At 37.7% G+C, this 14894-nt stretch overlaps 1 protein-coding gene across 1 annotated transcript; it reads right to left on the bottom strand.

The window, feature by feature from the left end:
* Positions 1 to 344: 344 nt before the first annotated feature.
* LOC149830562 (aspartic proteinase 36-like) lies at positions 345 to 13153 on the bottom strand. Its single transcript, XM_090016613.1, has 10 exons — positions 12549 to 13153; positions 11522 to 11651; positions 10646 to 10890; positions 10293 to 10520; positions 5686 to 5848; positions 5512 to 5585; positions 5273 to 5363; positions 5086 to 5149; positions 744 to 815; positions 345 to 652 (listed from the first exon to the last, which is right to left on the bottom strand). Exons 1-10 carry the CDS (start codon positions 12782 to 12784, stop codon positions 465 to 467), a joined length of 1491 nt encoding a protein of 496 aa, XP_089872739.1. The 5' UTR covers positions 12785 to 13153; the 3' UTR covers positions 345 to 464.
* Positions 13154 to 14894: the final 1741 nt, after the last annotated feature.

Raw genomic sequence — 14894 nt, 5'->3', positions numbered from 1 at the left:
TGATAGTGGACCTAGCCATCCAACTATCTCATCCGACCCCCTTAACTTTACAGACTTTTTTTATTATCGCCTTAACTTTACATACTTGATAGACCCAACTGCTGAAGTTTCCCTCATCCATTGTCGCATATACAGTACAGAGTACCCCAATGCTTTCACCAGTCGGTCCCCGTAAGGCATGAGGATCAGTGGACTATCGATCGTCATAAAAAAAAGACCAGTACAGAGTAACAATGTAGGTCTTGAATGGTAACAGCCACAATGGGATGCCTTTGATCAATCTAATTAACGATACAAAAGGCCATATACAGTGAAATTGAACTCAGCAGGACTCAAGCTTAAGATTTAGAAAGAGTGCTAACAATGAAATTTTATTTAGATATACAGCTCACTCATAAATAAATTGGATCAGCAGGGAGGTAAATAAAAAAAAATATCACTCCTATCTCAATAAAGAATGAATTTCAATATTTTGTATAAAAAGATACAAATTGGAAACCGAAAAAGGTGTGCAGAATAAAGGCCAGAATGCTACACAGAATAAGATTATCAAATACCAAACGTGGTGAACTTCCACTGCTGCGTGCTTGAGAATTATCTTGAACAAATGCACTCTTTCCAGCTGATGAAGTGGCATTGACAGCCTTGGAGCCTGAAAAGGAAATAAAACACAAGTAGTCATTCACAATTTTTTTTTCAAGAGTTCAGAAAACGGAAGGCTTGCTGTGCATGCAAAGACTTACAGTCATAGTTGGTCCACCCTACTTGTTGTCCATCTAGATCATAAACAAATATCTTGTCCTTTAAGACAATATCTGCAAAGAGACATTAAAATTATTTTGTTCCCAAGATATTGGAATTCCGGTATTATTTTATATATGCAAAAACTACATGCCGAATTGCTTAATGCGAAATAGCAGCTCAGTTCAATATAGATTTTGCTCACATGCATTAGCATTTAAAATAACATTAGTGATCAGAACACAAAAAAAATAGAAGGATGAGCGATATGTTCTCTTACTACATCTAATATACCAACTGCTTGCTCCTGGAAAAAGCTTCCATACAACTTCAAATTCCAACATAGCTGGACTTGTATATGCTATCAAAATATAATTACATTACTGACAACAATGAAATGAAAAATCAGATATGAATGGGATAGTAGGTATTTTGCAAATCACACTTTCACAAATAGGGCAACATTCAGCAAGATCAGGGAGGATAGCGTTTGAAGATTTCTGCAGTGATGATGTTTAATGTATGTCAGCTACACCAGTATGAAATACCTGCAGTGCAATTTGGTTTAATTGCATAGGAAGAAATAGTTCCTTATTTTTCCAATGAAATTTACAAGCTAAAAGTTGAATATATGTCGTTAGATACCTACAGTGTTCTTGTGACAAAAGAGATATTGGCTATAGTTGCCAACTAGCTAAACATAAAAGAAACTACATGACTCCTAAAGGCTCCTGGAATGAAAAAATGACAGCTTACAATCAATCAGGAGGAAAATGCAGTAGAGATGATTCATTGAAATACATGTCTGGAAAGAGAACCATTCATTAGCATACCACTGCAGTTATCAATGAAGGAAACGTGACTGAAAAAGACAGCCTAGGATTAATGGCCGAAGGAGGCAGCGACTGCTAAAGATCTTCCACCACGTGAAGGACAAGGGAGAACTTGATGTCATCGTAGCAAGGGGTGGAATGAGGAAGAGAAATATATGATTGAACAGACTTGCAAAAGCTCAATGTATAATTGAATCACCTAACAAGCATCTAAACATATGAAATAATAGAATCATCTATGAATGTGCATATACTCGTAAAGTTTCCTTTTGTATTAATGAACATAAGCAAGTGTAATTTTCAGGCTTTTAGTACTTTCATTTCTCTAAGTGATAAAATTTAAAAAAGGTGCTTATTGGTTATAAAAAGAGCATCATGTATATTACATAGGCAGGTTTTTGGCACCATGAATCACCTCCAGTGCACAGGACTTGGCAATCAAGTCAGAGATGCCTCCCCTGAATAGAACTAGATACTGACTTGAGGCTATGGAAAGTTCTTGCAATATTGGTCAGAAGTCTGACAAAAGAAGATACTACCAATCAAGCATCACATAGCCCAGTTGACCTTCTGAGGACATAACTGGAGCCTCAAATTGTAGTTGCTGATAATACGTGGCTTCCCAACACTCCCCACGGAGTCCAAAGTTCATCTCAGATATCACTCTTGATGAAGCAATTAGAATCATAATGTGCCCCCCGAAAAAGCCATAGCCCTTGGATTTTTCCTTTCTGGGCCTCTTGGGAAAATTGTACAACGATAAAAATGTATGAAAACCTGGAAATAGATGGAAGAGGATCATAGTGACCCACAGCAGAGAGCTTTAATGTCCAAAGGCAGCCATCATAATACGTAATCATGTCAATTACCCATAGGAGTGTCAACCAAGGTTGCCACACCAAGAAGCGGAAGCAGGAAACTATACGGAAAGGAGAGGCGAGGCATTTTAAAATTTATAAGAAGCGGGAAGCGAGGAATCAATTTGAAAATGAAATCGAAATCAAACAGGAAGCGATATTAGAATCGAGTGGGAAGTAAAATAGGAATCAAATGGGAAGCAAATAAAAATTAAAATAAAAATGACTTCTTTAATTTCATGATTTTTTAGTGTAAGAATTAAACTTTTGTCAAAATCTAAAAATGATGGTCACATATTTAGAGAAAGCACAGGGGAAGTGAGTAGAAGCATGAGATGAAACACATAGAAACATGAAAAGAAGTGTGAGAGGACATATAAGAAACATGCAGGAAACATGAATGAAGTGTACGGGAAGCATAGGAAAAACATGGGAGAATGGAGATTCCCATCAAGTTTCAGAAGTGAGGAGTATCACACTTCCGAAGCGAATTTTCAGGAAGCGGGCTTCCCACCTGTATAAGAAACTTCTGGTAACTCTGGTGTCAACAAGCTAAGCCACTTGAGACGTTTAGTGCAGCTGAGTAAAAGCTTGGTGCAAGCGTGCTCATTTAAGAAAGAAGCTGAGCATGAAACTTCATTGAGGTTCACTTAGTACACAAGTTAAAGCTCAAGAACAAGTCTATGTAGACTAAGAGCTTGGTAAACTCATTAACGAGTGTATAGTTTTGTGTGTGTGTGTCATGAACACTTATAACAACTGGTGCAAGGATACTTTGGTACAAAAACCATTTGGCCTATAAAAGTTACAAAAAATGATATAGGAAATCCAGATCCTTAGAGATATAATGTCATTAATTTTTTGTTTTCCTTTAGATTAAGAAACATCTACCTCTTACTCTTATCCCAAATTTTCAGCGATTAAAATAGTGGGATCCTTCTAAAGTTTGATAGTTTGACTTATCTGAATTCACTATTAGGCAAAATAGTAACTTTATTTTGTTTAAAAGTAATTACGTTCTTTCTTTTAATTATCTTCACATTTTGACCTAAAGCCTCTATTAGGGGGGCAGTCTGGATATATTTACGTGTACAGTACACATATATGTACACACACACAGCACGCCATCTGCTAGTTTGGTTAGAATCATAGTGACCGATATCGCCAATATTTTGAAAATATTGTGACATTATCATTATTTCAAGGTCAGCCAATATTTTCTCAAGATTTTCAAAATGTCACCAGAACCTTAGATACCATGATATTATTGCGATATTTTTCCGAGATTTCCTTGAGATATTCCTCAGTTTTTCAAAAACATCTTTTTTATATATTTTATGTATCTTTTTTTATATTTTAAAAACTTTTCTAATTGTTGCTTTATATTTTTGCAACAAAATTACTATAAAACCTATTTATTTCTTACCTTTTTTATTGTTCATTATATATTTTTCAAATTTTAAAATTTCTGATGATTCCCAAGTTTTTTCCAAGAAAAACAACTTTTTGAAAAAAAAAACTCCTGAGGAAAACCTTGCCAAGAACGATATTGGTGACTATGGTTAGAATCTAATAGCAATAATGAATCCATTCACGTGCATGCACGCATATTTTACTACAAAATTGTTGTTAACATAGTTGAAATCCTTCTCCCGCTCATAGAAGAGATAAATTCAAAACCTACCTTTAAGAAAAACATAGGAAAAAACTGAAATGGTTTCCCAAGCTTAGCCTAGCTTGAGCTCCAGTCAAGCAGAACCAAACCAAGCTTCAGGACTGTTGTCCAAGGTCAACTCAAGCTCAAACTTTATCAAGTTAAGCATGAATAGGCCAGTCAAGTAAATGATCAACTCATGTACTGTCCTAATTAATAATAGCTGCTGCCTATTTGTGGTAACCATACAATATTCAGCTGTGCTCAAGCAGAAGCAAGCCAAGCATAAGTCCTGTTATCCAAGCTCAATACATACTGAAGCTTTATGAAGATAAGTTTGAACAAGCCAGCCAAGTGTGACGCTCAGGTCATGTACTGTCCTAGACTCGTAGTTACTATTTGCTGCTGCCTGTTAGTGGCAGTCATGCAATGTTCATGTAAGGATGGCAGCAGCATACTTGTAATTTTATCAGATTTAGCTGGTAACACCCATTAGTGACAACTCTGCAATATTTCACATTAGAGGGTGTGTTCGCTGAGAGATTTTAGCTCCCAATTCCGAAAATAGCGGTAAAAGTGGAGGAAGATGTGGGGCCCACCAAAAGCCAAAAAAATTTCCTTGATGAAGAAATGGAGAAATTTTTGGCAGCGTCAAACACGCCCAGGGTGGTGATAGCATTTCTGTAATATTTATCCTCACACCATCTGTAGTGGTATGTTCATGATTGCATTGAAATGTAAATCTGTTAAGGGATGCCCACACGAGGCAATTAGGGGCTACACTGAATTCCTTCCCTGTGTCCACTTCTTCCTCTATTTCACAAAGTTATTACTTACCTCTATGACAGCTTCAACAAGTATGACATTTATGGCTGATGCAGCCCACAAGCATAAGAAAGCTTAGTGGGACACACCACACACACAATTCATATGCATGCATGCAAGCATAGGCATGTTCTCACAATGAAAAGAACTAACTATTGTAGTCCAACAACCATACCTCCTAAGATGGTCATTGATCCCTGCATTTTCTGCCACCCAATGCACCAAACTGGAACACCACCCTGTTCAAATGAGCATACTCTTTCTTAGGGATTATTTATAGCATCTTGTAGTAAAAAAGAAGGATGTATTTACTCCATCTTCAAAGGCATGTTTTCCGAGAAATAGGTGAATATAAGGCTTACCACTGATTGCTTAAGAAGGTAATCTTGAGGATTCAATACCATGGAAGCACCCTTGAAGTTTAATGAGACAGAAGGGAAAACCTGCTCAACACTGAATACATAAGAATAAGCAAAAATAAGTTAAACTGCCCATTCAAATGAAAGTTTCTCATGTAACCGCAAGAATGAACACACACACACATGTGTGTGTGTGTGCATCTATGCCTGCATATATATATGTAAAGAGCAGAGATCAAAACCTGGTCACAATCAAGAAGCACTGGCTCCCCCTTGTATTAACCGACTGAATGCTTCCCGAAGCGTAAGAAACTATCTGTGAGAACACATACATCAAGTGTGGGTACAGTAGCACACAAATTGCCGATAAAATGCTAACTTATAAGCTCATAGAAAAGTATGAAATGTTAACTTACAGCATTAACAAAAGGATCATAAGCTTGTTCTGCAAGGTATGCCAGTGTTGTTCCAGAATCGATTATGGTTCCACTACTACTTGCTGTTGCAAAAACTGATGGCTCAATGGACAATGTTTGTCCATTCACAGAAATACTTTCTAGATTCAAGTTGTAGTGAGGCCTGAAAATTTAGAATTGTAAATTTATAAAACAACTTCAGCAATTATATTTTTCTAAAAATAGAAACATTTCTTAATAAGAGGACACCAATATAGCTCATACGGGCCACTGAATAGTTCATAAAGATCTACAGAAAGATGTAAAATCAATTCATGCATCAGAAAGATGCAAGAAAAACTCACATGCTACAGGAAGAAATATGCTCAAAAGTATGTGGCTATTGGGACATGTGGCCCAACAACAACAACAACTACGCCTTCATCCCAAAACAATTGGGGTCGGCGATATGAATCAAAAAAGAAAATCATTTTGGGTCTTCCACATGAATCCTTCTCCTCCAATCATTTCTATCCAATGCCATGTCCTCGGTGAGGTTCAAAGCATTCATATCCTTTCCTATCATTTCCAACCAAGTCTTCCTAGGCCTACTCCGACCTCTTTTAACTAATATATTTTCCCATTTCTCCATCCTTCTAACTGGAGCATCATCAGGCCTTCGCCGAATATGTCCAAACCACCGTAAACGATTCTCTCTTATCTTATTTTCAATTGGTGCAACGCCTACCTTCTTACATATCTCCTTGTTCCGAATCTTATCTTTTATTGTATTTCCACACATCCATCTAAGCATACGCATCTCAGCTACACTCATTTTTTTAATATGATGTCTCTTGGCAGCCCAACATTCCGTACCATATAGTAAAGCGGGCCTAATAGTCGTCCTATAAAACTTTCCCTTCAACCGCAATGGCATTCTACGATCGCACAACACTCCAGTTGCACTTTTCCGTTTCATCCACCCAACCTTTATCCTATGATTTACATCTCCATCAATTTCTCCATACTTTTGAATGATAGATCCCAAATATTTGAAACAATCATCCACCGGTATTTCTTGCTCACCAAGCTTCAGTACACTCTCATCACTACTTTGTTGCTTACTAAACGGACATTCCATATATTCTGTCCTACTCTTACTCAACTTAAAACCTCTTGCTTCCAATGTTTGTCTCCATAATTCTAACTTAGCACTAACCCCAGCTCTAGACTCATCAATCAAAACAATATCATCAGCAAACAACATACACCATGGCACATTTTCTTGAATTGATCTTGTAAGCTCATCCATCACTATAGCAAATAGGAAAGGGCTTAAAGCAGATCTTTGATGTAACCCAACCGTTATAGGAAAATTGGTTGTCACTCCTCCACAAGTGCGGACATTGGTTACTACTCCTTCATACATATCTTTAATTATACTAATGTAGATCCTAAGCATGACTTCTATTAAATAGCTTATCAAAATAATTTTTCCATCTCTCCTTAATCTCCTCATCTTTGACTAAAACCCTTTGTGTTTCATCTTTGATACATCTAACCATACCCAGATCCCTCGATTTCCTATCTCTCATTTTTGCAAGCCTATAAATATCATTTTCGCCCTCTTTGGTATCCAACTTATCATAAACCTCCTTATATACCTTATCCCTCGCGTTTCGAACTACTTTTTTAGCTTCCTTCTTTGCTATCATATACTTCTCCAAATTCTCATTATCACGACTTACTTAGATTTCTATAACACTCTCTTTTAACATTAATAGCTAATTTGACATCCTCATTCCACCATGATGTATCATTACCTAGCGGTGCATTGCCTTTAGACTCACCCAATACCTCCTTAGCCACCTTTCTCATGCCACCTGCTATTTTATTCCACATTGATTCTGAATCCTCCTCGAGATACCAATCAGCTTCCTTAACTATCTGCCCTATAAACATTCCTTGTTTAGCTCCTTTCATTGCCCACCACTTAATTCTATGATCTATCATATGTCTATCCCTTTTGCGGCATTGTCTAATTCTAAGATCTAAAATTAAGACTCTATGTTGTGTAGCTACACTTTCTCCCGGTATAACCTTACAATCGATGCAACAACCCCTATCTCTCTTTCTAAGTAGGAAAAAATCTATCTGACTCGTATTAACCCCACTTTTAAATGTTACTAGGTGAGACTCCCTCTTCCTAAACCAAGTGTTTGCTAAGGTCATATCATAGGACAAACCAAAATCTAAAATCTTTTCTCCACTTTCGTTTCTTTCTCCTATACCATAGCCTCCATGGATACTCTCAAATCCATCCCTATTAATGCCTACATGTCCATTATGAACTTGGCCAGGGCCCTAATTTTGTCCCCAAGACAGTCTTACCTAGCCCCAGGCATGACCGTGTAAACAATCCACTGGACTTAGTGCCCTTAGGTGGGAACTCTTTTTGAATAAATAAGGCCTGGCCTTTTTCCAGACTAATCTGATCAGAGATGCAATCAAGCCATTTATGGGGCCAAAGCCACATTGGGAATGCGGCTTGGTCTGAGCTTGACTAGAAACAGTCTGGTCTTGGTTAGGCTTGGCCTTTCCCCAGGCTTGATAAGCTCTCGGGGGTCCATCACAAGCACGAAATTGACACAATCCTTGCCCACCCTTGCCCCTACTCATATGAAACTAAGAATTTCTCAATTGAGTGAAATTTCATCCTAGTACTACAACTCGAAGCTGGAGATTCTAATAATAGAACCAATTTATACCACAACTAGATAAGGATTCTAGGACATCTATACATAAATTTATGCACAGAATTTTATGATCTGCTGAAAAAAGAAATTCAACATGGTTTGTTACATGGTTTAGTAATTTATTTATTTTTTTCTCTTTGAGATACTTATGATGTATGATTGTTTGATTCTCAATTGCATTACTTGACAAAGTATCAATTGTCCAGACATCTTATCAGGACCTGCAACTTTCTTCTATCATGGAATAATTTCTATACAGAAACATGTAATTACAGCCAGGTGTGGTGCTCTGCAAAAATCATATAAACAAGCAAAAAAAAACAGCATCAGCACATGCAAAAGTGCTTATGAATAAGTCAAAAGAAGGCTTTGAGACTGTAATCCAAAATATGAAGCAGAAAAATAACAGCCAAGCTCAGAAAATATAAAAACATGCAAAAATGAAATTCAAGTACATTAGATAAATAACAAATTACTGATGAAGCCAATAAGGCATGGTTTTTGCCAGCCATATTGGATCCTTTGCTGGTAAGCAAACACAATGCAATGCTTTTACCTAAATTCAATCAATGAAATCACCCAAAAAAAACACCTGTAGAGAGTGAAACCACAAACATAAGAAGTGCCAATATGAACATGAAATCTAAAGACTCTAAATGGAAGCATTTGTTATAAATGTCAGATGAACACTCGCACGTGTGTTTGAAACAAAAAAAAGGTATTTTTAAAGGGGCGAGGGTACAGAATTGTGGGTGGGTGTGGGAATGATGGCTGTTTGTGCATGTGTGCACATAAATATAAGATGTAACATATATTGTGTGAAATATTCATATTTGTATCTATGTCAGCGTCCATACCCAGAAGTACCAGCAGACGTGATTGGCATTTCAAAGCACATATAATTTACTAAATCTTTTCTTTTTGTTATTGCTTTCTCAAAAGAATTTGAGTATTTAGCATTGACATATACCTTGTTGACATTTGCCCCAAGCCAAATTAATTATCTTTCTTACTTTATTCCGTTCCAAATACTTTGAGTTCGCAAATGTTTATTGAACCAAATCCAGCTGCTACCATGCTTACATGCAGACTTAAGACTGACCACGAAAGACAAATGTCGGATTTCATAAATTAGTTCCCTGTTTCATTTATAACAATTGAAATTTTGAGCTTTCAAAGTAGATTCTGTTGCAAATACCTAAGAAGACCATGTCGACTTTGTCATTTAATAATGTTGCACTCTGTGAGAAGACTGAAATTGTATTTGAATTTTGGTACTGTTTCAAGTGAACTGTTCCTTTACAACTTTGAATAAGTAAATACCTCAAGAACTGATCAGAAATATCACATTCTAGGATACATATGGCAGACTGTCAATCTTAGTTAAATGTGCAAGGCAGGCAGAGTGATATTTCCTAGTTATTGGCATCCCAACCAGCTGCTAAAACATCAAATTAGATTATTCACTAATAGAATGACCTCCTTTTCAATTTGATAGAACAAAAATGGCAAAGATAGGATTATGGCGAGTTTAACTGTGTCCCTGAAGTGCTGTGGCTTGTCAAATATTGTGTCCAATGTCGTGTTATCTGGATGCAAGACACTCATGCTAAGTTGCAGTATCGACGTGACATATAAAGAAGCCAAATGCTCTAAAACTTTTGAAAATAACAAGCATGCCAGGAAACAGAAACCATGCTGTCATTATCTAAATCTCCTGCCTCTCTTTTAAGGCTGAGAATAATGTACACCTTGGATACTTACTAATAAATTGGCTATAAAATAGAAATACAAATACAAACTTTGCAGACACAAAAAATAAAAACAGTGACACACTCATCATGAAGAGTTGAGATAATAAAGATGGCTTACATTGATTGCACAAGAGGAGTATAAACAAGCCCTGGATCTATGATCTTTCCAAGAACAAATATGCCACCACCATTATCTGACCCTCTCAGGCAATGAGAGAAAGCATTGGGAGCTAAGTTTTGTGATACAAGTTGAGAAATCACGGAGAGATGATTTTGACCAAAACCAATTATTCCATCAACTGCCCTATCCGGCTTTGTCAAATCACCAGAAACAGTAGTACTGCATCTGTTTTTCGAACAACACCATGTCACCAACAACATCAGTTGTGTTCCAATTACCAGAAAAAAAAAAGGTGCCAGAATAAAAATGGAAAGTACAAGTATCATGCAAATCCATTTCATCAATCTGACCCGAATACCACTTTTGCTGAAGAATTTGAAGTGGCATCATTTGCCACCACCGTATCGAAGGTCAAATCATCTGTCACATAATAACCAGTTGATGCACTGCCATCACCATATCGAAACAAGTAACCACAGCCCTGAGAATCACACTTTGACTCTTGCGTCGCTATAGCCGAAACACATTTTGCGTCTGAACAAGACAGTGTAGATGAGGTTGATGATTTTTGTGGGTCATACAACTTTAGCGTAATCTACAATGAACAATGTGAAATAATTTCTCAAAAATAAGATACATAATTCAAATGGAAATCAAATTAAGACGTAGCAAAAAGTAAAAAGTATATGCTTCACTTTCTGTCACAGTAATGACTTACTACTTTTCTCCTAGTTCTATTGAAACTTCTCTGCATTAGATGACATAGTATTTTTACCACTTTTTCCATTGTAAAACGTCTTTTCTTAACATTTGATTTATGATCCTAGGATAATTAATGACAACAAAAAATTGGACATAGATGACTGCCATGATTAACTTTCAGTAAAGAACACAATTTAGAGTTTTAAGCATAATAATTGGTATTAGAGAGAAATTATATCACTTCCCTTTTGACAACCAAATAATTTGAATTCACCATTCATCGTAGACTGTAACTTAAATCAAAATCACATAATAAATATATGAGATTGAGATGAGCTGATGGCATGTGTGGAAGATTCTTCACACAGATAAAAACAAATCAAACTCCATCTTTAAATTTAGCAAACTTGTCATAAAATGAAGAATAACAAGTTGGAAAACAATGGATGAACAAATACTATTCGATTACATATGATGACGGTGATGAGGGGAAGGATGAGGAGGACAAGGGGGAGAATACTTACGCCTAATCCACTCGAACTGGGGCAACTGGTGCACGCACCACAGCTAACCCACAGTATATCACTTCCGGTGTCTATCTGTACATAGTAATCCTTCGGAGGAGTACCCAGCTTCACAGTCGTATAATAAAGCCTATACGGGGAATCCAAAAAATTATCACCTTTTCAAAAAATCAAATGAAGTCGATTCAAGATAAAGAGAAAAAAAAAGTCGAAAAAGTTATTACAGAATTCGGAACAATTTAAGTCATGAAGGAACGGAACATGTAAAAAATAATGTTCGGACTTTCTTTCTCCGTCATTTGCACTTAAATAACAAAACAGAATGAATCCAATCAGCAAAAAAATCCAAACGAAATCATAAAAATTCCTTGAAAGCATTCAAAAGATGAAGGAACCAAATCTAAAAACAAATTCCCAAGGTCGCTTCACGATTTTTCATTGTTAAAATAAGAAAAACAGAAGACCACCGATTCAAACCGCACAGAAAACTCGAACCAATTATCGAAACCAAAAGGAAAACTTAGTTGCCCTCCTCCCTGTTTAATTTTCTCGAAAGGAATTCTTTACACCAAAAAGGATATTTATCCAATTGTGAAACTGGAATGCCAAAATAAAAGGGAAAAAAAGGAGACCCAAAGTGAACCATGAGCGTCCCTTGCAATCCAATTCCCGTAAATTACCGTGTGTTTGGATCCACTCACATCCAGAACAACCAGGAAAAGTTGGGTAATTGCTGTGCATTTCAGAAACGCAATTTCCCACTTTATCCAACTTTTCTGAATAAGCTAGCGCATCCAATTGTCCCCCAGAAACAAGAAAAGGAAAAGAAAAAGAAAAAGAAAAAAGAGGAAAAAAAAAAGCTCAAAATGAGAGTTGAATTCAGGAACCGCAAGCCCAAACCAAGAAATCAACAAACCCGCTAATTTCCCTCTTCCAACCCCAATTCCCTTCAAAACAACCAAAAAAACTCATCCTTCCCCATCCAATTCCCCTAAAACAAAACCGAGGAGTCGGACACCGGTCGTACCCGACGACGAACGGATCGCCAGAGCCCTGGACGGGGAAATCGACGACGTTCTGCAGAATCCGGCGGTGCCGTGCCATGTCCCTCGCCCTGGCCGCCGCCAACCACTCGCCTCCGTGCACCGGAAAAGCCCGCTGCAGCGTCAGCACCATCGGAAACACCGACTCGCCGGAGACGGCGAGAAATCCAGCGAGGAGAAGGCCGATAGCAAGGAATCCGCGCCTCGGCAACATCATCATCCTCCCTAACGCCAACCAAAGGAGGAGACGGGGAAGGAAAAACAAACGAACGAGGTAGAAGGGGAAACAAACGGGAGAATCAGCAGGAAGGTGGTCCTGGTTAGAGAGGGGTTAGGTTAGGAGAGAGAGAGAGAGAGAGAGAGAGAGAGAGAGAGAGAGAGAGAGAGAGAGAAAAGGAGGGAAGGGGGTGATGACATCGGACATGGCAACGTCAACGGCCGACTCCGTTTAAAAATGAGACCGCCCTCTCTCTCTTACTGGGAACACCTTCCCCCACCATCCCTCTCTTTCTCTCTCTAAGAGAGAGAAGAGAGGAAAGAGATGCCTTCTAGAGAGAGAGAGATTTCGTGGAATTTACGCTCCCGCGTCGAGGGCGAGTTTTGCATGGATCGTCTTTTTACCGACCCCTTCTCCCTCTTCTTTTCTTTCATCTTTTCGCTTTCAACCCCTTAGTATCCACCATTATTTTCCAAACACGCGACAACTTTTTGTATTTACTTTTTACCTCCCCACGGCTACCAGGAAGGAAGGAAGAAGTAAAAATCAGGGATGTAAACCTGCAAACGGTTCGGATTCGGGTAGAATATGATTTGAGTATTATAGTCGATTAACTGAATATTGGCTAATTGGGATCTAAGTTAGTTGGGATTTGCAAGGAAAAGAACTCGTACAGTACACGAATTTTGACCTGAATAGTTTTGATCTGACTAATTGGAGTTGGGCTAAATGGATTCAAATTCAGTCAGGTATTGGATAAAATCCGATTGATTGATATCCTTATTAACCGGGTTGGGTCCTCATAAGACCGGGATTTGATGCCACTGAAGTAAGCCTGAACAGTTAGTTGGGTCATAGGCAATAGATCCTTGTAGCGTATGGACATGAGTCTGGTTTGTAAGTTTTTATACCAGACATAGGTTTGACCCGAGTATCGAATAAGAACCATATTTTGTCAATGTAAAAATATATAAATTTAATGTTTTACTTGGTCTGACATATGTTGCCCCATGTCCAGACCAGGTCTTGCTCTGCTTATGTTAGGCTGGGTTAAACCAAAGTCGGATCTAAGTTCAGTGCAGGTCCAACTTTTTGACAGTACGGACAAATTGATGGAGATGTAAATCATGAAATGGAAGAGTGCAACTGAAGTGTTGTGCGATCGTAGAATGCCATTGTGGTTGAAGGAAAAGTTTTATAGGACGACTATTAGACCCGCTTTACTATATGGTACGAAATGTTAAGTTGTCAAGAGACATCATATTCAAAAAATGAGTGTATCTGAGATGCGTATGCTGAGATGGATGTGTGAAAATACAATAAAAGTTAAGATTCGGAACAAGGAGATACGTAAGAAGGTAGGCGTTGCATCCATTGAAAATAAGATGAGAGAGAATCGTTTACAGTGGTTTGGACATATTCGGTCAAAGCCTAATGATGCTCCAGTTAGAAGGATGAAGAAATGAAAAAATATATTAGTTAAAAGAGGTCGGAGTAGGCCTAAGAAGACATGGATGGAGATGATAGGAAAGAATATGAATGCTTTGAACCTCACCGAGGACATGGCATTGGATATAAATGATTGGACGAGAAGGATTCATGTGGAAGACCCAAAATGATTTTCTTTTTTGGTTCATATCGCCGACCCCAATTGTTTTGAGATGAAGGCGTAGTGGTTGTTGTACCTCCTTTCACCGCACATGGTTTTCTGTGGAACGTGCCATTTTGGGTTGCATGTCCTGACTATTTTAATGTTTTTAATAGAATTTTAATGAAAGTATATTTTTGTATATTATAATATGATAAAATAGTTTTTGTAAATTTAAAAATTCTTAAAAACCATGACTTATTTTTCAACAAAAAAAATCAAGATATAACACGAATCCAAGCCTTTATAGAGCCCATAACGGCATCAGCACACCCGGTGTGAGTCAAACTTGAAACAAAGAGGTCAGCACTTATCCCCAGTCTCACTGCCACTCGGGCGAACCACACGTATAAGCATTATTATGTTCAAGTAAATATAGGGAGGCATTGACTCAAATGCTTGGTTGGTGGATCTCGTTCGGTTTGGACCTTAGATGTGAATTGAGTCCAGTCGTATGTGGTCGAG

This window comes from Nuphar pumila, chromosome 8, assembly GCF_984573655.1.
Source record: "Nuphar pumila chromosome 8, dmNupPumi1.hap1.1, whole genome shotgun sequence".
Lineage (NCBI taxonomy): Eukaryota > Viridiplantae > Streptophyta > Magnoliopsida > Nymphaeales > Nymphaeaceae > Nuphar > Nuphar pumila.
The sequence above is the reverse complement of the archived record's forward strand: the minus strand, read 5'-3'. Positions and strand labels throughout refer to the sequence as shown.